The sequence below is a fragment of the Rana temporaria genome, chromosome 2 (genome assembly GCF_905171775.1).
Source record: "Rana temporaria chromosome 2, aRanTem1.1, whole genome shotgun sequence".
In the NCBI taxonomy this organism is placed as follows: domain Eukaryota; kingdom Metazoa; phylum Chordata; class Amphibia; order Anura; family Ranidae; genus Rana; species Rana temporaria.
Window position 1 is genome coordinate 321,521,123 of NC_053490.1, and position 23,800 is coordinate 321,544,922.

At 38.2% G+C, this 23,800-nt stretch overlaps 1 protein-coding gene across 2 annotated transcripts in view; it reads left to right on the plus strand.

The window, feature by feature from the left end:
• TAFA3 (TAFA chemokine like family member 3) overlaps positions 1 to 23,320 on the plus strand; it is a 558,411-nt gene extending 535,091 nt beyond the window's left edge. For both annotated transcript variants that reach the window (XM_040337473.1, XM_040337474.1), the window contains one exon: positions 20,565 to 23,320. Coding sequence is in view for 1 of the 2 variants with exons in the window: in XM_040337474.1 (XP_040193408.1) it covers positions 20,565 to 20,576 (12 nt within the window). In the remaining variant the exon portion in view is untranslated. The remainder of the gene's footprint in view (positions 1 to 20,564) is intronic.
• Positions 23,321 to 23,800: the final 480 nt, after the last annotated feature.

Consider the following 23,800-nt stretch of genomic DNA (forward strand, 5'->3'; position numbering starts at 1 on the left):
CGGTAATCCAGGGTCTCTATTCCATCCCAGGCATGAGTAATAGAGGGTGGCTATACTCTTACTTACAGTGAACCATGAAGAGCAGATATAGCCACACCCTAACAGGAAGTCAAATCGCAATAGCAATAACATAAGGAATTTGGAGATTTGGAGGACACTGAGCAATAAAAAGTTATTTTTGAGTAAAGAATATATACTTTTTTTTTTTTTGTAAAACTAGATTTTAATGACACTTTCAAATCCCCTGCAGGATATCGGTTTAGAGTTACTCAGGAATAATGGCCCTAGATATATTGTTCTCATTCAGTTGTGCACGGTGATATGTACATTAGTAGCTCAATCAATGTTTTCATATGTAGGTGCCACCGAAAGATGTGTTTAAAAATGTATGCATGTGCTTGTATGTGGATTTAGGGTTGGAGACCTAAACATTTTAGGAGGGATTTAAGTGCTTGGGTGTAATGTTTTTTATTTTATTTTTGCTCTAAAATGTATTTTATTATTGCATAGGTTACCAAAATTCTTCTATGTAATCCAATTTGGTAATGACAGGTTGTCTTTAATCATACATCAGGTATGTTTTTACCCCTGATGTCACACTTGCCCTCCATTGAAGCTAATGGGGCACATATCACTTTTCATTAGCTCATTCCTTAGCTGCCTCCAGGTTTTTACTAGGTATGGGAAATCAAAAAATGAATGTGTGTTGGTTTTACTTCCAACTACTCAGCAGCACACACATTCACAATCCTTGGTCTGCAGGTGGGAGTGAAGAGCCACAGAAACAAGGTAGGGGCTTGTGAGTGGAGGACAAATGTACTGGAGGTGAATGAAAACAATCAGTCAGCTGTACAGCCATCTGAATACTTGCACCCACCTAGCTTTTCAGATTTATATACTTTCCTGTGTAAAACTCTCCACTGCTCCTGACGTATACCATAGGTTGGTGGCCTTGAAAGGGTTCATGTAAACTGAATCTTTGCACAGAGTTTTCATTGCTGCTATCATAGAGACTGCTAGTGTGTAGGGTTGAGTGAAAGGGAAAGTCTTTATTTTCCAAATATTTCAGCAAAAGCAGATGCATGTTCTGTTATGTTGGTTTGTTAGTAAGTATTGAAATGTGCATTATCACATGGGCCTCCTTCATTGGTGTTATTTAAATACATGATCAAATTGATCTGGGAAGTATAAACAAACAGTATACTTTCCAGACTCATTTCTGGCATTAAATTGCCCTTTCACACATACCTGCCTTGTTCTGTACAAGTAGTGGAGAGCAATTATTTGCATTGTAATGACACATGGTACTGTTTATCTTTGTATTCATTTATTGCCACGTCAAAGTGACATTTCATTTACAACTATCTACCACAGTGGAGCTGTAATGAGATGAACGGTGCTGACATAGGGGGAGCTACAGGGCATAACACTAGTGTTGTGGTGTGAACAGGCACAAAGGAAACATGTTTGATTTCCCTGTGCCATTTGCAGTGACTGGAATTGATCCTGTGAACAAAAACACCAGTCATTTCACAAAATGGGCACCAAATGTACCTGCAAAAAAATGTATTTAGGATATCTAATCTGTCACTGGATGCATAGATTTCATTTTTTTTTAACTCAGCTAAACTGAATGAAGCTGAATGCAAGTAAACGCACAGTATGTATTAGTATTGTAAATCATTATAACCATTTATATAATTGCATGTTCATGAAAATGAGGCCTAGATGCGTCACAGGGCTAAATATCAGTGTTCAAGGGAGGCCGACACAGTGTTGCCATGTAATATGCATAACCTTTCTGATTCTTGATGGCTTTTGTACATGCTGCCTGCTCATGCTGTGTGTGACCAGTAACAGTTGGCAGATTTTTGCTTTGTACAAATCAATGGCCAGCACCACTGCTGTTCACATGTAACACTTAACAAATGGTTACATTCCAATAGAGTATCTGACTGACCCTAAATACAGATCCTATGTCCTGTCCAGGGACAGCATTTCTGGTTGCACACAAACTAGCTGCAGCTACTGTACAGTAATTGGCCAGTTTGTACGCAGCCATAGCACAGAGTGTTGCTGCATACAGGGGTGGCATTTAGCTGACTCTGAACACAACAAACTATCCATAGATATCCATCCACGTGAATGTAGCCTAAGCAGCTCTTGAGATGTAATGTCAGCGGCATTCACTTTAAATTGATTCATTTGAAAATGTTTGCAGTATTATACATGTTGTCTTTCTATGGCAACTTGCTATATCATGTGCCATAATCTTCCTTATAGTTTATTAGCTATGGCCCCTTGAAATATACTAGGGCCTCTATGCAGCCACAGAGCTCTTGGTTTAGAACCACTGCTGGTATGATATATGTGCTTAGAAGGACTCAATTCACAACGTTTTATACAAAGGTGACTGTCATTTTGACATTTCATTAGACTCAGCTTAAAACAACCTTTTAAAAATAGGGATCTATATCCTCTTGCCGACCAGCTGCCATCATTATACTGCGGCACTTCAGCTCTCCTGCGCAAACCGCCAAAGGTGTATGTGCGTCTGAGCAAGGAGGATAGCAATGTCCACCTGCAACCCGCGATCGCTGTGTACAGAGGCATAACGGGGAACTGCCTATGAAAACAAGGCGATTCCCCGTTCTGCCTAATGACATGTCAGAGATCTTCTGTTGCCAGTGATCGGAAACAGTGATCTCTGTCATGTCCCAGTGAGCCCATCCTCCCTACAGTTAGAACACTCCCAGGGAACACATTAAACTATTGATCGCCTCCCCTAGTGTTAACCCCTTCCCTGCCAGTGTAATTTTTACATTGATCAGTGCATTTTTATGTAATAATGTCACTGGTCCCCAAAAAGTGTCATTTTTTTTCTACCAATAATATGTAGAAGAATATATATCGGCCTAAACTGATGAATATTTTTATTTATTTTTTATTGGGATATAGCAGAAAGTATTTTTTTTTTAATTGTCTGCTTTTTTTTGTTTATAGCACAATAAATAAAAATCGCAGAGGTGATCAAATACCATCAAAAGAAAGCTGTATTTGCGGGGGGGGGGGACATCGATTTTGTTTGGTTATAGTGTCGCACAACCGCACAATTTTCAGTTAAAGTGACGCAGTGCTGTATCGTAAAAAAAATGGCCTGGTCATTAGGGGGCTGAAGTGGATATCCAAGTGTGTTTGCCTTATAATTTAAGCCAATGGTAACTAATTCATCTAGAGACAATCTCATTATCAGTAGACAATATCAATTAATATTAATTAGTATTCATATTAATTGATATACTGTATATTCTAAGTAGTATATGCTGATTTACTAAAGGACAGCAGACTGTTTACTTTGCAAAGGAAGTTACACTTGCAAAGGAACTTTCTCCAGAGCTTAGTGAATGAGGGGAAGCTCAAATGACTTCCATCATCCAATCATGTGCAAGCAAACTGCTGTTTTTAATTTTTCTAGCCAGTAATTGGCCATTTTTGCAAAGTGAAATGTCATTACAGTTATTAGGCTCTAGGGAAAACTTCTTTGCAAAATGAACAACCTATTTATCATTCATAAACACCTTAGACTCTGTAAATTCAGCTATTGTTTATTCACCGCAAAAGTCCCTTTGTATACCTGACATAGCATGTAGGGAGATTTGTTTTCTTCTAATGTCTAGCAATGACAGGAATCACCATAAGACAATATGAAAGCTTCTTTCACGAAAATAACAGGAGTGTACTTTCTATTGATCGCATAAAAGGAGAAAGTTCTGCAGACATTCCATAAAATATAAGTAAATGTGGAGTGACATGCCCAGTCTCTTTGGTTGTTGTCTCTACACAATAATAGGCACATCGTTACGGCAGTTAGATATTAATTTGATTCAGGTCCTTCTGGCAGGAGAGGTGGTACTGATTTGAAATGTTAAGGATTGCTCACTCAGATAAAATGAAGTGATTGTTCCGTTGAGTTCACAGCACCATTGTTGATTTTAATTTTACATTCATTCTCAGTATGATCTGACTAGCTAAGACATCTGACCAGATGGTAAACCGCTCCATTAAAAGTTCTGCATCATTAATTCTTTGCATAAATCAAAAAAATAAATAAAAAAATAGAAATGCTTTGGTAGGACATAAACAATATAGATTATTAAAAGCCCATACTCCTAAGGAAAAGTGCAGTCTACAGAAGAAAATTCCAATTAATAGATTTAATTAGGAACAATTAACATGTTTGAACTTCTGCGCCACTGTTTATTTCTAATGTAGCTGATATGACACTCTTTTAAATACATTAAGAAAGTTGGTTAGCCCTGCCAGCGCCTAATTGATCATGCAGTCTTTCTATTGTAAACAACATGGAGAGTGAAGTTCTGTTACTGTTGATCTGTGGCATATGTTTTGCTTAGTTGGTGGTCCTATAATACATGATCCAAACAGCAGTAACTTGCAGGCAGGTTCTCTGGTGGTGGTAGGGGTTTAATTAGAGAAACATCTAAACTTGACTATGTATGCAATAGAAATTCAATCTACCGTGACAGATTTAGTCAAAGGGATATGTATTCCAATGTTGTGTTTTTTTTTTGCTGTTTTTTTTGCACTCAAGTAAAGGACAATTCTACCTTATATTATATGTTCACTTTCTATGGATACAAAGAGGTAAAAAACCTTACAGTTTCTTATGCCGCGTACACACGATAATTTTTCGGGTTGTAAAAAACAAAGGTTTTCAGCCTCTAGAAAAAACTACGTTTTTTTCAACTTCATCATTAAAACGGCTTGCCTACACACGATCGTTAAAAAAAAATGCTCTAGCAAAGCGCGGTGACGTACAACACGTACAACGGCACTATAAAGGGGAAGTTCCATGCGGATGGCGCCACCCTTTGGGCTGCTTTAGCTGATTTTGTATTAGTACTGTAAAAGACAATTCACGCTTTTCTGTCTGTTACAGTGTGATGAATGTGCTATCTCCATTACGAACGCTAGTTTTACCAGAACGAGCGCTCCCGTCTCATAACTTGCTTCTGAGCATGCGCATATTTTTTACGTCGTTAAAGCCCACACACGACCATTTTTTACAACCCAAAAAACAACATAGTTTAAAACGTTGTTATAAAATAGGGCATGTTGGGAACATTTTTTGTCCGTTTTTCAGAACCAGAAAAATGCTCTGAAGCCCACACACGATCGTTTTAAATTACATTTTTAAAAAACTTTGTTTTTTACAACCCGAAAAATGATCGTGTGTACGTGGCATTATATCTCTCAGGAATTCTACTGGTGAGAATTCTGTGTTTGAGCAACTGGGGTTGATTTACTAAAGACAGAGCATCTTTTCACTTTGCAAGGTAAGTTGCACTTTGTAAAGGAATTTTTACCAGAGGTTAGTGAATAAGGTGAAGCGCAGCTGACTTCCACCGTCCAATGGGCCGCATGAAACCGTTTTTTCCCCCAAAAAACGCGGTTGACAGATCGCTGCGCAAATAATGTGCGAGATAAAAAAGTTGCATTGTATTCTCTAGGATCTCTGCTAAAAAAACATACCGTATTTAATGTTTAGGAGTTCTATGTATTTTCTAGCAAAAAAAATATGATGTAGGAGAGAAATGTCAGAATTGGCCTGGATGGCAAGAGGTTAAATTAGGCTTTGTCATAAAAAAATAACTGGAAGCTCATTGGTTACCTGATTTTGTACTTTCTGGTTTTAGTAAATCAACCCCAGAGTGTGTGAAAGACAGTGGGGAGCCATAGAGAAGAACTACGTTTTGAAATATTTTTCACAGTGCGTTACATGAAGCACTTATGCACTTTAATTATCAAGGATGTGAAATAGTGGATTATGATGGAATGGCACAAAGCACATATACATTTCTTTGCACTTATGTTTGTATATACGCATTTATTATTGTAGTTTTAGGTAACTCTTTTTATACATCTTCTTGGTTTTAGCATTTCACTGTTCTCTGGTTGGTTTACATGTAGTAATGTTTCTAAGTGCTTTCTAACCCTGGTTATGAGATCTGACTTTCCCCTGCCCCTTCTGCTGTGACTGATCTGACAACAGCTATGAAAGAGATGTCTGATTAATAGCTGCAGCTTGTCGCAGCTTTTCAAGAAAAGGAAATGCAGGAAAAATGCAGGGTAAAGCTGCTACCCCTCCCTCTATATTCCTCTTGCCATTGCTTGTCCTCACAAAGTGCTCATAACCGAGAAAAACTACAAATCAGCTGGCTCCTTCATAGCTGTTGTCAGATCGACCATGTCAGGAGGGGAGGGGAGCAAGTTGAACATCATAACTATTGTTGGAAAGCACTTAGAAACATGGGACAAAGTACTACATGTAAACAAACCAGAAAACAGACCAAATTCATATGTATATACAGTACAGAGATATGTGCAAACAAATCAAGACATAAAGTGCATGTGTTCCTTGTGCCATTCCATTATATTTTATTATAATAGCTATAATTCTGCTCATGGAAGAAAGTATAAAGCTGTTGTAAACTGTTGCAATAATAAAATAAAATACATTGCCTGGAAAACAAATACTAATGTGCTAGTATGCATTGCATCATACATATATCACATATGGTGCGCTGTCGCCACTGAGAGGGCTTCCATATTCCCCCATTCTTCCTTCCAAGTTTGCGGACTCTGAGGTCTGAGGTCTGTCATGGTATGCCGGACCTTCAGAGTGCATGTGTCGGTGACATCACCTGCTGAATCCAGGGTGAATATCCCCTAAATGGTGCAAGTTTAGGATATATTCATTTTACATACAGGTGAGCCTTATTATAGGTTTACCTGTAGGTAAAAATCACAAAGTTGACTTTAACCCTTTCGCCCCCAGGTCTGTATGTCGTATGGACTTAATGGCAGGGGGTAACACACACATCCCGGTGGCTGCAGCCAACACGATTGTGTGTGAAGCTGACAGGCAGACTCCTGCCTGTCAGAAGAGAGCAATCCGGTGGCTCCGCTGCCGCCGGATTGCTCTCACAAGACCCCGGTACATGCTTACCGGGCTCCCCTTGCCCATCAACGGCCCAGGGTCTCCATGGTGGGTGCCAGCAGGTAGAGGGGAAGGAGAAGAGTGGACACCCATCCACTCTCCTCCCCTTCTTCTTGTGACCCCGGAAAGCGACGTCTCTGATGTCCCTTCCGTGTCAAGCTCTCGTTGTCCCCGGTTCGCTTTGCCGGGAAAAGATGTTTTGCAAAGCGATCTGCATTGCAAAACATTCAGTGGAGTAAAGGGGAACACAAGGGAGACATGCAGGGTCTTTTAGACCCTGCATATCTCAATAAAGAGAACCTGTCACCTAAAAATCATCAAAAAAAAAATGTTACATCCAAGCACATAAACCCCCCCCCCCAACAAATTGTGAGACCCCCCACCCCCACATATACACATGCACAAACATAAACAAATGTGCCAGGGTGCCTACGCATGAAAACGTTCATTGCTATACACATGTTACATATAACCATGTACTCCGCAGTGAGATCAATAATTCTAATACCAAACCTCTGTAACACTAAACTGATACCTATAGGGGGCTTTTGAAGAGTTGCCTATAGAAAATATAGGGTATTGAAGCTTGTCGCCATTTCAGAGGCGCACATCATTTTTAAGGTTTGGCATGTTGGGTATCCATTTACTCGGTGCAACCTCGTCTTTTATATTTTATCAAAAATATGGGTAATATATTGCATTTGTTTGCCCTAAAATTCTATGTTAGTGTGTTTTTTTACCTCCTTTGTGGTAATGTAGGGTATCTGCTTTCAGAAAATATATAATATATAATATTTAATATATAATATTTGTGTGCAAAAAAAACTGCAAAAACGGCTCTGGCAGCGAAAGGTTAGTTATGGTACTGGAGGATGTCTGCCCTAGACTTGGCCTTTTTTTAATTTATTTATTTATTTACCTATTTTTGTTAATACTGGTTAACTTTAATTATGGTTAGAAGAAGACTAAACACCAAGTCCAAATGAGGCATTGAAATAATGTGTTAACATAGTTCATAATTTTTTTATGTATTATTATACAAATAATTTGCTGCACTTCTTTATTTGGAATATTATGTTAATGAATATTATATTAATTAATGAGTCAAGAAGCATCACCAGGAACATGTTACTAAATGATTTGCCTTACCTTTTCTGTGTAAGGTTTTCTTACATTGTTATTACAGCTAAAGCGAATGGTTTAAGCTTTCTCTTGATGCATTTATATCTATTTTAGCCTATAATTCATTCCTTATGTTATTGTTATTTTTGATTGTAATTTTTTTTTTGTAAATTACCAACATGAATTGGATGCCTTTTTGGTGCATTTGGGGCTGAATAATACACACTGCGTGTAAATGTTATACCCACCGCTGTGTGTTATCAGTTTGCATCATTCCCAATTATTTTTGTGGACTATAGAACACTTTCATTCAGTGTTATATATGTTCCCTTAGGGTGACCATACTGTTCCATTTGCACTATCTATATACAATTTGTATTTTATTCCATGTTTAGGTTTTATTCTCTCTTGAGAAGAGGTGATTAAAGGGGGATATAATCATCATGTATAAATACATAAGTGTTCCATATAGTGAACTTAGTGTTGAGTTGTTCACTTTTACAGAGGACAAGGGGACGCTCATTACATTGAGAGGAAAATATATTTAAACCCCACAAACAGAAAGGCTTCTTTACAGTAAAAGCTGGGTAAATGTGGAACTAGTTCTGGCCAGCTCAGTAGATTGTTTTAGGAAAGAGCTTGATGCATTCCTAAATGCACAAAATATTACTGGGTACTAATATTTATAGGTAATAACACCAGAAGTATCGTAGTTGATTCAGAGAATATCCAATTGCCTCCTTTGACTCCTGAGGGATCAGGAAGGACCCCCCCAAACAAATTGTCATGTTTTATTGTTTTTTTTTCCTTTCCTCTGGATCAACAGTGGGTACAGGCATACCCCAATTTTAAGTACACAATCGGGTTTATTTACTAAAGCTGGAGAGTGCAAAATTAGGCTCACTTCTGTATAGAAACCAATCAGCTTCTAACCCCGTGGGGATGAGGCCCCTGTCCCCATCAACATGGGGATATCCTCCCCATGTTGAGGGCATGTGGCCTGGTACGGTTCAGGAGGGGGGAGCTCTCTCGCCCCCCCCTCTTTTCCTGCAGCCAGCCAGGTTGCATGCTCGGATAAGGGTCTGGTATGGATTTTTAGGGGGAACCCCATGCCATTTTTTTTTTATTTTGGCACTGGGTTCCTCTTAAAATCTATACCAGATCTGAAGGGTTTGGTATGGAATTTGGGGGGACCCCCACACATTTTTTTTACATTTTGGTTCGAGACTCCCCTTAATATTCATACCAGACACAAAGGGCCTGGTAATGGACTGGGGGGGAACCCATGCCGTTTTTTTTTCAATGACTTTTATCTGTATTTCCAGGACCAATGTATTTCATTTACTTTTTTTTTCTTTAGAAATGTCATTTTGTGCAGGGACTGTTCTAAACACAGGAACAATTTGCTAGTTTACAGGCATACTATAGACACCCCCCAAGTAGGAAATTGAAAGGAATATTTCACTTTTATTGTTTCACTTTAAGCATTATTAAAATCACTGCTCCTGAAAAAAATGCATTGATACATGTCCCCTGGGGCAGGACCCAGGTCCCCAAACACTTTATGACAAAAACTTGCATATTAACCTTTACAATTTTTCACGTTCGCGTCCCATAGACTTTAAAGACATTCGCATGTCATGTTCAAATTTTTTGCCTGTTCGCATGTTCTGCTGCGAACCGAACCGGGGGGTGTTCGACTCATCCCTAATCAACATCCTCCTGCAGCTTTTTATAGTTATCATCACATGGGTTTGTTAAACATACTAGGAATGATTTTTACTGTATTACATTTTTGAATGTGTGTTGCTATAGAACATTAAATTGTATTTTCAGTTTCAAGTGCTGATCAAATCTTGATTTATCAGCCATTTATAGTATATCATTATGCCTCTTCAAGATAGTGCTGTTATAAATGGTTGCTTACTAAGTTTTTATCATTCAAAGCCTTCACTTAAAGTATATGTAAACCCTAACAATGAACATCTCGTATCCACCTCCCATCTGGCCAATGTATATATATACGGTCAGACGAGAGCAGTACTGATGCAGATAGATATACCCATATATCTTCTGCCATCAGCTGATTGTGCGCGGCTCACAGAGTGTACACCTATAAGCCCAGTTATTGCTGTGCCCCCCAGAAACAGCATATCACAATGACTGGGTACAGGACCAATAAAATTGGTCTTGTAAGATGTGATCGCTGTGTCCAAGCACAGCAATCACTTGCATACATTGCAAGTGAAAGCAAAGACGGGTTATTTTTCCTCCCACAGAGATCATCTGTGAGAGGAGAGAGAACTGTTTCCGCAGCCTTTGAATGTAATCAAACTGTCACACTGTAAGTACACACACACCATGTCACCCAGCCCACAGTGACCCTGATCACTAGCCCCCAGTGCAGCCAGTCATCTGTCATTTATTTCACCTGCCCAGTGTCACCAGTGCTGCCAAAACAGTGTACCCTATCACTAGCTAAACCTGTCAGTGTCACCAAACCACTGCCACCAGCCAGTAATCCTTGACTGCGGCGATGCCAAACCGCTGTATGTCATACCAGTGTCCTGATCACCATCATACCAGTTTCCTGATCACTGCAGTACCAGAGTCCTGATCACCACCACCCTAGTGTCTTGATCAATGCCATACCCCATACCAGTGCCCTGATCGCCACCATATCAGTTTCCTGATCACTGCCAACATACCAGTTTCCTGATCTCTGCCATACCAGTGTTCTGATCACCACCACACCAGGCACCTGATCACCTCCATACCAGTGTCCTGATCCCCGTCATACCAGTGTCATGACCAGTGCCAACAGAGCCAGTGTCCCCAATTGTTTTCACTGTCCTGGTGCGCCAGGGCCCCAAAATATGTAATAGGTAGTCAAAAAATGTAATATGTAATTTATGCCCCTAGAACGCATAAAGGTGCTCTTTGAATTATGGGCTTCTCTATTTGGCTAGGCTGTGAAAAAGTCTCACACTTGTGGTATCCCCATAGTCAAGAAGAGTAGTAGAATGTTTCTTTGGGTGTTTTTCTAAGAATGCACTTGCTGTGTGTGAAAAATAACGAATGTTGTCAAAGAATTATAACTCTTCTTTACAAAAATGGGCCATTGTGGGGGTATTAGCACTGTTCTTGCATTTAAGGGTCTCTAGAAATCAGACAGACAGTCAGTACATCAGGATTGATTAATTGTCAAATATATATAGATATATATCTACATATGGATATATATACCGTGCCTTGACGTATTCAGGACCACCAGGTGAAATGAAAGGTGGAAAAGCCTGAGAAAAAAAGCCATTAAATCTAACTTGGGTTTTTGATTTTCTTTATTAAATAGAAATGCAACTGGTGCACATTTGGATTAGCAGACATACATGGCTTAAGTAATTGAGAAAGCTTTTTGTAACATCAAAATTAAGAGTGATGGTGAAAGTGACATGAGCTTAATTTTACATTTAAATAGAAGCGATTAGTCCTCAGTACACGTTACATTGCAAACCTGCAAACTGAGATACGTGTTATAGAGGTGACCTAAATGTACTTAATTAGCTGCAAGCTACACTGGGTTTTGTTACAGGTCTCTGCTTTTGTTATTTGGTAACAATGAGAGAAGTTGAAAGGTGCCATATCATATATGCAGCATGACTGGTATCTAGTATGTAGATAAAATTAGTTAAATACTTGTCAACTGATAACAAGCTTACATCGTTAAAGAGGCAGTCTGAACTGATTTCCAAAGGTGAAAGTAGAAGGAATTTTCAGCAATTACAAATTCTCAAGTATTCTTGCAGTATTTTTCTCAAGTCATTTGTGATGTGACTTTAATATTTTCATGTATATGTTCCTCTATATATTTTTTTGGTGTGTGTTAAATATAGTGGTGTGTAGATTAGCCACTGGATGGAGCAAACACTCAATATGCAATCACACTGCTTTCCTTTGCCCAAAACTGTAGAGATAAAAAAAATCACCAGGCAGGCAGTGCATTGTTTTTAATCGGCTGATTCATAGATCTACAGTGTAAGGAAGAACAGTAACACCAAACTATTGTGAAGCAAGGCAAAGCAGGAAACAAGAACCTACACATGTAAAAAGCAGAAAATACTGTCACCATGCACATACATATTTATAGAGAAACACAGTTATTCAAACTTCAACATGCATTGATAAGATTATTTGCATTAAGCTGATCTCCTATACACACATATCTAAAATTTACTGAAAATACCATATATTCGCTATAACCATTTCAGGCTCTCATTTGATGTAGAATTTATGAATCTGATTGGCTGGGAACAGAAAGATGGATATGGTATTGCTCTATTCCTTAGAATTAGGATACATTTTCACAATCAGGAGAATTCATAAAGCGTGTCTAAGACGTTAAATAGAATACCTATGTGCCTCCACATGATAAATGTCGGTGTGGGTGACAGTAGCCTGTACCTGTTGTAAACTGGTATGCAAATCTGGGGCAGACACCATGTGTAGAGGCATACTAAGGCCAGTGTGTCCCGATGGACACTCCAGCATCAGTGCAACTGTGCATTCTCCTCACTGCTGCAGCTGTCATACAAACAGTACAATGATTAAGGGGGTTTTGTATGTTGGGGTGTGGAACCTAATAGGGATACACAGACTCTAGTTTCCCTTCAGGTCAGCTCCCCTTGAGAGGTCAGAGCCTTAACCAATAGACAGCCTGATACTGGCTAAAGAAACCACACACTTGTCTGCTATCAATTACAAGGGGAGGGTGGACCTGATGGCGAAATAGTGTCTCAGCTTCCCAATCAAGATCTACCTCCTGCAGCATCACTGGTTGCTAAGAGGCTGTCAGATTTTCTAACTATCATCTCATACCAAATACACATACATTGTCTAAGCATGGTCCACTATTGTCATCATTTATAAACTTGGCCTTAGACATAGCATGCATCCATCGCTGGAGTGCATGTATAGAGGAAGTGGTTACTAAAAGATTGTAGAAGATTAGGAGCACTGAGATAAAAAATTTTTTTTTTTTTTTTTATTTGATTAAAATGTTAATTGTTTATGATGTCCAGTGCTTAAGCAAAATACACATAATCCAGGTAAGGTTTAAATCTACTTAAAACAGTAAGTAGATTTTTTTTTTAAAGCATTTTTTTTATTGTAAGCATGAGCAAATATGTGTCCGGCTAATATGGCATTAAAAACTTCACTATGCTGGGAGTCACATAGTAGCTGTCACAGCTCAAATTAAATTAAATTAAATCTTAGAATATCTTCAGAGTAAGCAGATCACAGTGTGGTCACATTAAAGACGATATGCAAACCTTTGGCAGGGATTTCTAGGTCTGCCATTTATATAACTGGTCAACCCTGGTACAAATCTAGCTAAAATGCACAAACATAAAGGGGGAAAACACAAACTATTTCACAGTAAGTCTCAGTTCAAACTGGGGTGGCTTCAAAGTCGCCCTGCTCTGAAGCCGTGATGCACTGCCCCGACTTCAGCATGGCTTGCAAACAACTTCTTTAATAGAAGTCAATGCAAGCTGCTCCAAAGTCGCTCCCAAGTAGTACATGAACCTTATTCTAAATTGTAGTGACTTGAGTGGCTCCAATTAGAACAGTTCCATTGCACTGACAGGTCGCCCCAGTGTGAACCGAGCCTAAATGTAGATATTTATTTATTTACTTATCTAGAAAATGATAAAAATCAAAATGCATCATGAAACAACAGGTTCTAGTGGTTGTGTTGTAAAGTGGTTCTTATGCTAATTAATTCCCTGCATTAATTTAAAAAAAATGTTTAAACTTGCTATGTGCCCCTCCCTAAATACTTACCCCAATCAATCCAGCTCTGTGTTCAGCTGCCTATCTTCTCTCCCCTCTCCCCCTACTCACAGGGACTGATGTATAAGCAGGAGCCATTGGCTTCTGCTGTTGTCAATCAAGTGCTGTGAGAAGGAAGTGGTAAGTGGAGCTAAGCTGTGCTATGCACAGAGCAGTTAAAGGGGTTGTAAAGTCAGAAGGTTTTTATCTTAATGCATTCTATGCATTAAGATAAAAAGCCTTCTATGTGCAGCAGCCTCATTCGGCCCCCCTAATACTTGCCTGAGCCCCATCTCTGTCCAGCGATGTCCATGAGTGTCTTAGCCATCCAGGACTCTCCCTCCTGATTAGCTGAGACACAGCTGTGGCATTGGTTCCCACTGCTGTCAATCAAAGTCAGTTAGCCAATCAGGAAAGTGTGGGGGTGGGGCCAAACCACAGCTCCGTATCTGAATGGACACACAGAGCTGCAGCTTGGCTTGGGTGCCCCCCATAGCAAGCTGTTTGCACAGGAGCTCTGGTGCTCCTGTGACACTGCAAGTGGAAGCTCCCACCCGCTCTAGCACTCTGCAAGTGCTCCAACATTTGTCACACACATTTTTAGTGTTGTTTTATACTTATACACTGAATAAATTCTTAAGCTGTTTAAAGGATTGGCTTGGCGCTTCTCTCTTCTCCTTTTGCTTTCCTTATGTTCCCGGTGATCGGGTTCCCGAGGTCACGCCTGAAGCAGCCTCTTTGCCTTTACAGCCTCCATTTAGGGACTTTTTTTAGAGACTCATTTTTAGGGGTTCAGCCCCCAGAACTTTCAATCAACTCACCATTCACATGGCTGCACCTTCATGTATCAGCCTGCAGATGCATGCATTTTCATTTAAATTTTAAACTTTAATCTTTTTCATCAGATGGTGTAACGCTGAACGTTATACCAATATTGTGTATGTATTAAATGTAAGCACTGTGCCTTGTGCAGATTTAACAAAAAAAGTTTTACGCAAACTTAGACTGCCCTGAATAAAGAAATTGGGTCACAGTGAGAGGTATACTGTCTCTATGTCTGCCCCTATTATTTACAGCTATGTCTGAGGAGGTGTGACCCATACAGCTCCTCATTTTGTGACTTCTACTACTTATGCCCAAAGAGTGACAAGTTTTATATATTTATTCCAAATGTTATCACCTAAAATTTAAATAATGCCAAAATGAGTAATTTATTTAAAATACATTTTCTAGCTCATGCGAGACAGGCTACTGATTGATGAAATAAAGGATTAATATTTTAGCTGTACCATGGTCTCTAAAGATTTATGGAAAGTATTTTTGCTAGCTTGTTAGCAATAAATAGCCAGCGGCTCTTCAAATTAGCCCAATTCTGTTGAAAACTACCATATGTGGCATTCTTGCTTACAGCATGCACATCTGAGCTACTGTACATACAGCAAAGACGTGCTCTCTAGATGCAGTCACTTATAATATGTCTGATGTAAGAAAATTACAAGGTGGAGATTACAAGGTGGAGAGGAATCTTTGATCACTTTTTTAATTCTATATTAATAACTGCAATAGTGGAAGCCCTACATGAACTGCTTGTTTTATCATTGTTATTAAGCCACCTAAAATGCTAAGAGCCACTGGTCTGGTTGTGGCTTTATCTGCTGTAACCTTTTTTATGCTAATTCATACAGGCACAAACTATCTTCTATATGGCAGACATACTTGAGCTGATTTTTACTAAAGGAGTTGAAAATAATTACATGGTAGACTGTGTGAATATTTATTTAATTTATTCATTCAGTGAAAAGCAATTCCTGTTCACTTTGAGCATCTAATCACATGCAGGTGACATAAATAGGAATTTGCTTCTTGCATGATAGAAAAATGTAATATTCACATTTTTTATTAAGTGCATATTCTAAACTCCTTTAGTAAAAAAGCAACAGTGCATCTTAAGCAATGACTGGGAAAGGGTGTACTGTTGGGGGATATTGATATCAGCAAGGGTTCTACTTCTTGTTAATGTCCCAAATGTTAAAGCACTGGGACACCAATGGTCAGATATTAATTTGTTATTTGATCCTAAATATGCAATTCTTAGTACAGTGTCATGTAGTAAGATCCTGTTGGGATAGAAAACTTAGCAATCGTGATGGACGGATTGTATCCAGTTATAAGGGGAGTATGCTGCTGTGTACTAATTTCTTAGTAAAAGAACATATTCTCTTATGTTGACCATAGGCACACAAATCAGTGGATATTTCCTCTTGTTGTACCTGCAGGGACTGGGCATTGCATAATGATAAGATAAGAGGAAAAAAGGATTAAGGAAAAAAGGAGTAAGGAAAAGAAGTAGTAGGGTCCTACTGGGGAAATTTTGGGTCAACTGATGAAATCTCCTTTCTTTTTCTCAATTAAAATGTATCGAAAGCCAAAACTGTTCGGTGAAATCTTCTTATACGTTTCCTACTTGGGAGCAACTGTCTAAGATGGAATTTTTCTCACTTTGGATAGATTTTCACTTTTATCTACAGGACAAGAAGTGAAGGGATGAAGAAAAAACTCTTCAGTGGGGCACAGATGACAAAAATAAAAACCTGACAGGGGTTTAACTACACTCTGCATGCATTTTTAAGGTGTAAAATAAAAAGAAGATATACATCTGTCTTATGTATTAAGAGCAACTTTATGTTTTACTACTGCTGAAAATGGAGAAATGTTAATATGTGTATATGCCAACATGTAATAAAACAAAAATAAACGAAGAAATCGTAAAGAAAAATCTATTTGGTCGGAGGGGGGGGGGGGGGTGCAGGGTTTTTAAAAATGCTTAAAGTGAGACTTTCAAAACAAAAAAAATCCTGTATGTATGCCCTTAACTTGCCCTTAACTTAATGGTTAAATGTGCAAATATGTATAATATATATACATTATACTGCAGCAAAACCGAAAGAGGCCCTTATCATAGATGAGGGTCTGGTATAGATGTATAGATGTTAATGGGGGACCCAATACAAAAATGGAGTGAAGTTCTCCTCAAATTTTATACCAGAGACTTCAGGTCTGGTAAGAATTTTAAGGGGGAACCCTATGCAAAAAACAAACAAACAAGAAAGTGAAGTTCCCAAAACATGGTACCAAACTCTTTTTTGAACATGTAGCCTGGCTGGTCAGGAAAGGAATGGGTGAGATTGCACCCCCACTTTAGCCATCCATAAGGGGACCCACAGATTCTACACCACATGTAAATAAGTAATGGGTGTACAGTACCACTACTCATTCACAAAAATATTTAAACCACAAGTGATGACAAGTCCTTTAAAAAAAATGCAGAAAGTCCCACCATGTACTGTACGTCCATCATCAATCATGTCATCCAGCAATTCAGATCCACATCAGTCATAATGAACAGCAGACCCACCAAAAGAATAAATCCCATAAATCACCATCAGGATCTGCTTCCGTCCCTCACTCAAATTGTAAGGGTCAACTAGAGTTACTTTGTGGAAAACACTACAAAAAAACTACTTAACCTCCCTGGCGGTATGATTCTTTCAGAAAAAAGGTGCTGAAAGCGGTACCATTATCTGCAAGGAAATTTGGCGTTTTATATTGTAAGGCTGCAATTCTTAGGAATAACTCACTTAAATCTGACCAAACAAGAGTCTAGTAGTCATCCCGGGTATGAAATGTTTTTAAAAACAAAATGATAAATTATAATATAATAAATAATTATAACAAATAATAATATAATTATAATAAAAAATGTTCAATAATGTAATCAACTCAAAATCCCTGAAATTTGCTCAGTTGCAGAATTGTCGCTGTCATTACTTTTATTTTTTTATGACGAATTTCCCCGCAAATCGCTATCGCACAATTCTGCAAGTGATTATAATTTATTATCGCTGTTTTCCAGCTCTAAAACCATTTTTGACATAAAGGGACACTTTTGGTTGCTATGTACAATCTACAGTTTGCAGGCAGAAAGAACAGTTTTTATTTTATAAAAGTACATGCAGGACACTGGGCAGACCACTAGGGACAAGGGGGTGTGTATTTTTTACATACAGTACTGTAATCTATAAGATTACAGTATACTGTATGTAATATGTTTGTTTACGTTTTTGAATTTGGCGCCGTTCTCCGCTCCCGTCCGTCGTAACGTTGCAGGGAACGGAGATCGGCGGCACACAGAGGCACTGTGTGAATCGAGCGAGGTCCCGCTTGCTCACACAGCGCGGTGGCATCGCTGGATCCAGGGACAAGGTAAGTAAACCCTGCCTATGGCTGCAGCGAGGCGAGCCCGAGTCTGACTCGGGGTTACCGATCGTAGCACGAAAATTTAACCCCGAGTCAGACTCGGGAATACCACCAGGGGGGTTAAAGGGGTCATAAAGCTTTGTTTTTTTATTTTTTAAATAGGTTCCTTTAAGCTAGTGCATTGTTGGTTCACTTACCTTTTTCTTAGATTTCCCTTCTAAATGTTTTTTTTCTTTGTCTGAATTTCTCACTTCCTGTTTCTCCTCAGTAAGCTTGCCCCCATCATCCAAGCCATTATGGCTGGGGGTTAGTTAGTGTGCTTGCCCCCTCCCTTGGGACTATATCCCTACGGGGAGACGCTGTTTTTCAAAACTGTAAAGAAAAACTTGAATTTGTGTGCAGCCAAAATCTTTTTTTCAGTTGTGAATAGAGTGACAAGCAATTATGACCTTTGAACCCTTGTAGGGTTTTTACAGTTATCGTGTAACCTATTAGAGAGATTTGGAAACTTTCGGGCAGCATTGGTCTTAGCAGCCAAGAAGTAAGAGAACAATCTGTATTGATTGACCACCATGCACAGCTGCACCAGATTTAGCTCTCTCTGGTTTTGGTAAATCAAACCCATAGTGTACCTGCACGTTTATCAAAATGATTAACTTCCTGGAGCTCGGCTTTTATTCATATATAAGTGTTTTCAAAAAACAAAGATATGTTGTAGAATTTTGCTAAATAAAATGTAGTCATGGGAAGCAAAGATTCTATATTGAGCATTCACAAAAATGTGCAACATTTTTAAATGATGATGAGCAATAGCAAAGTGTTTTTCTTGCTTAAACTATATGTGGGGCTAGGCTATGAACATCCAGGTACAGTGGAACCTTGGCAAAGCACTCGCATATCAAAGCGAGTTTCTCCATATAAGTCAATGGAAACAAAGATAATTTCTTCCGCATTGACTTCTATTGCATGCAATACCGCTTGTGGCATACTCGGGGACAGCTCGGCTGAACTCGGAAACCCTCTGAAAGGCTCGGAAACACTTGGGAATGGAGTATTTCCGAGCGTTTCCAAGTATTTCGGAGTGATTCCCAGTATTTCCAAGTGGCTCAGAACCGTTCTGAGTATCACCGGTGCCCCCACACCTCTGGCCAAAAGAGGTACTGCACACCCCATTGTTCTATAATACTGCTCATTTTGCGAGACAACACTCGCAAACCGAGTCATGATATTAAAAAAAAGTTGCTTGTCTTGCAAAATGCTTGTTAACGGTGTTACTTGTTAACCAAGGTTCTCTGTATTTAAATATTCTTACAGCAGCATATGATCTTTAAAACAACTGCAGATGTAGTGGAAAAATTAATCTTACAAAATTCACAACAGAAAAACTGAAGTCTTTTCTAAGTCAGCTCAACTCCCCCTGCTCCATTTTCTAACAGTAAGGCCTCGTACACACGACCAAGGAACTCGTTGTAAATGAAACATCGTTTTCCTCGACGAGTTCCTTGTTAGGCTTGTCGAAAAACTTGAAAAGCTTTCTTTGCGTACACACTGTCAAGACAAAATCTCGTCGTTCTCAAACGCGGTGACGTAAAACACGTACAAAGGCACTATAAAGGGGAAGATTGATTCCACTGATTCCTTCTGAGCATGTGCGGGTTTCTATGCATACACACAAATGTGTTTCTCGACGAAAACCAGCCCGACAAGGAACACGACAAGGAAATTGAGACTCCCGACGGGGAAAAAGAGAACTTGTTCTCTTTTTTTCTCATCGAGTTCCTTGACCGTTTTCTCTATGAAAAACATACACACGACCGTTTTCCTCGGCAAAAAAGCTCTGCCACCAAGTTTCTTGATGGATTCTGTCGAGGAAAACGGTCGTGTGTACGAGGCCTAACACAGCAACCTTCTAAGCTTTATTGTACACCTGAGCTCTGGGAGGAATGAGCTGCCCAAGGATAGCTTTGGTACTTTAGATGTGAACTTTGATGATGAATTGCTCCACTGCAGCTACAGTACATGGGTTATGAAGGACTTGTCTTAAAGCTAATGTATTGTTTGTCAAGAATATTAAAATACTTTATTTCCATAGCCTGGCTACACATTCCCTTTAATAATACAGCCAAAAAGCAATAATGATGTGGCCACTAGTAGCAAACTGGTTTTACACATTAGTGTAAAATAAATTCTGATTTGATGCCATGGTTAACTACGTTACCATTTTCTAAATATAATATGTTGTTGAAGTTAAATGAAATAGATCATCTACTATTGCTGATATGTCCTGTAATTCTGGAGATCATTTATTGAGACTGTTTTTTTTTCTTCTACACAGGTTACACGATAGTGTCTGGAGTATACGCAGCGAACACCCAGAGGGAAAATATGTGAAAGGCCAAAGTTTTACACTGGCATACTGTATATCCCCATGCAAAGTATCTTTCGTTCCAATGCGTGGATATATTTGGATAGTAGCCCTAACTGACATTAAAGGGGAGGACAATAATCATGTACAAAGTAAAACAGAGGACCAACTTGATGACATTTAAAGTGTGCAAGAAATCTGCAACAAAAACTGTAGACTGAATAGTTGCAAAATGGAATACATGAATCCATTTCCAAACATGTTGGACTACTCTGAAATAAAATATGCGTATTACAAGAGACAGTTTGTGTGCAGTATACCAACACCCAATTTAACTGTAATTTAACTACTTTATTTGACCTTTGATATTTTATTCTTTCCAAGAAGCTATTTAGTTCTATCTCAATATGTCTACAGTTTATGACTTGGAATTGTGACTTTTTGCCCTTCTGTCAAGTGAAAGCCGAAGAAAATACAGTTTCTTATATGATAATTGGCAGTCCCAATATTGTGAAAGTGATTAACAGGGAGTGATTGGTAAAGCAAGCTGGGTCAAATGTATTACACATCACTTATATATTTTAGGTCAATGCGTTTGTATGGTATGAATTTTAGGCTGTGCTAATTCTTGGAAAATATCATGATTTTAAGGAAGAGCGTGTCATATATGTAAAATGTTTTGGCCAATAGCAATATATTCTTTCCATATCAATGTTCTTAATTCCAAAGTGCTAAATATACAGTCTCAGACTAGAGCATGGGGGGATATAGATTATTCTTTTTTATATAAAAACATAACATGTTTTATTCAAATGTCATTAATTGGGTCATAAGTTGCATTGTACAGGAGCAAAGACATTTTTTTTAACCTGACTGCATCAGTTATTTTATTTAGATACATATAAAAATTTAAGCACTTTGCCTAAAAATTCTGCTTTTATTATAAAATACATAAGAATACTAAATATAAACTTTTAAGCAATTGTTAAAGGTATGTAAATGACCACTAAATCTGAAACAAAAGCATTCAAAAATAGTTACTTGATGGGAAAGAATATAATGATCACATTCACAAATAAGTGTAAAAAGAGTGTTTACTCATACAATGTGATACTTGAAAATTATAAAAATTGCTGCAAAATTTATAAAAATTGCTGCAAAATTTATAAAAATTGCTGCAAAATGTAACTGCCATTTTAGTCTGAAAGAAGACTGGAATTGACAAATGACTATTCTTTAACAACATAACTGTACAGAAAGCCTACTATGCATTGGAAGGACTCAATCTCTACTCTAATACTTTCGCTATAAATATTTCTGGCTGGTTCCTGTTCCTTTTTTTTTTACATAAGCCAGCCTTATTCGCCTAAAATCAATGTTTAGTGGCTCTTTTAGCAGACACATGTATTTGGTTAGCTAACAAAATCCTGGAGGACCGGGATCAATATAAAAGCAAATGTTGAAGCTCAGTTGAATTATTGACTTAATTTGGATGGGCTTTAAAATAGTTATAGCATATCACATGGTATCTATAGTGAATTGCTTAGGGTTTAGCGAGCTAGCATCAGATTCTTACTAAATTTCTTTAGTCAAAATATACATCAAATGCCCTAATAATTAGTGATGTTTTAATCAATACAGTTGATTTGCTAAAGGAGTAGTGACTTTTCAGTTACCATAGTAAATATCTTAAGCCATGTTTATTTCAGTCAGCCAATCAACTGTTTTTTTATGTTTTTATTTTTCATTTTGCAAATGATTGAATATTTAAAGTGAACACGGTTTCACTTTTTTCACTAAGCTAAATAAACAAAATCACATTCTCTTTGCTCTTCTCCTTCAGTAAATCAACTCAAATTAGTCTACCTGCAGGTTTTATATCTACCTTGCCTTACAAAACATTTAATAGTTCATGGCCACAGCTGGATCTACGTTAAAATAGTCATTTTAAATCTCATGACACATGTTTCAATGCAGGCTGTATGGATCAGGAACTTGGCCAGCAGCATTAATTGTCCATCCTGCGTTTGCTAGAAATGACTTGGGTATCATTAAAGCATTGACCATAGGGACCAAGGTTCAATTTGCTTTTTCCTGTCTTCATGCCCAACAGTCATGGTCCACGAGTGCACTGCAGGACAATGCACTGCATACTTTCAAAGCCACACATAACAAGGTAAAGAAAGCTTCAATCTAAAGCCTTCTCTCATTCATAGTCAAATCAACATGCAAGGACTAAAGTTAAATTTACAGCACCTGCTCAACAATATTTTCAGTTCTTTGAATGAAAGAGTGCAATTTTCCAAAGAAATTGTAAAAAGGAAATATGTACAAAAGATTCTGTGCTTGTGTTCCTTGCTTTAATTGCTGCTGGCTGCGAATGTAGATGCCGTATTGGTGCTAGCTCTTAACTGGGCAGTAAACAAGTTGTGTCACAGGAGGAGTTTTCATCTTGGCAAAATTGCTTCTCTACCATTAAATGACAGCAATTAGCATATGCACATAACATCAGATTCCTGCTCTTCACATGACACATGCAGGGTAATGCAACTAGCAGACTGCATCCTATTACTTTGTAGAACACTTATTCACTTACTCTCCAAAAGAACTTGATTTCCTGCAGTGTAATAAAATCAGGTTGTCGTAAATGCCATTAAGAATACATTATCTGCCTGTGTTATAGCTTATATGCGTAAAAATAAATTTTGAAAAAATTAGGAAAACTACTTAAAAGTAAGTTTTTTTTTTTATCATCAAAACACCCATGTGCAGTTTCTCAGATAAAGGCAGGCAAAAAAATAAGCTGCTCCCATCATTTTTCAAACAACACGCTGTATAATCCCTATTGAGATTCATCTTTTATTGACACTGCATGGATCAGTAGACCTGTGATAGTCCTGCTATCCATGTAACAAAAGGTATTTTATTGAACAAATTCATTCATTATTCATTTTTGGTTTAAAGAAAAAAAGGAATTTTAACATGGTTTGACATAAAGCATATTTAAAGCAATACTAATCTCAAAAACAAAAATATAAGCTTTTGCAATTTACCAATCCCTAAATGTGAGGACTGAATTTGTTTTCTTTTTGTGGATTTATTTTCCTTTTATTTTCACATAATAATGCAGCCAGTAAAACACTTCCTGTCTTAAGCCTAGTACACACTACAATTTTTTTCATTCAACCCAGCGGGCTAAATGAAAG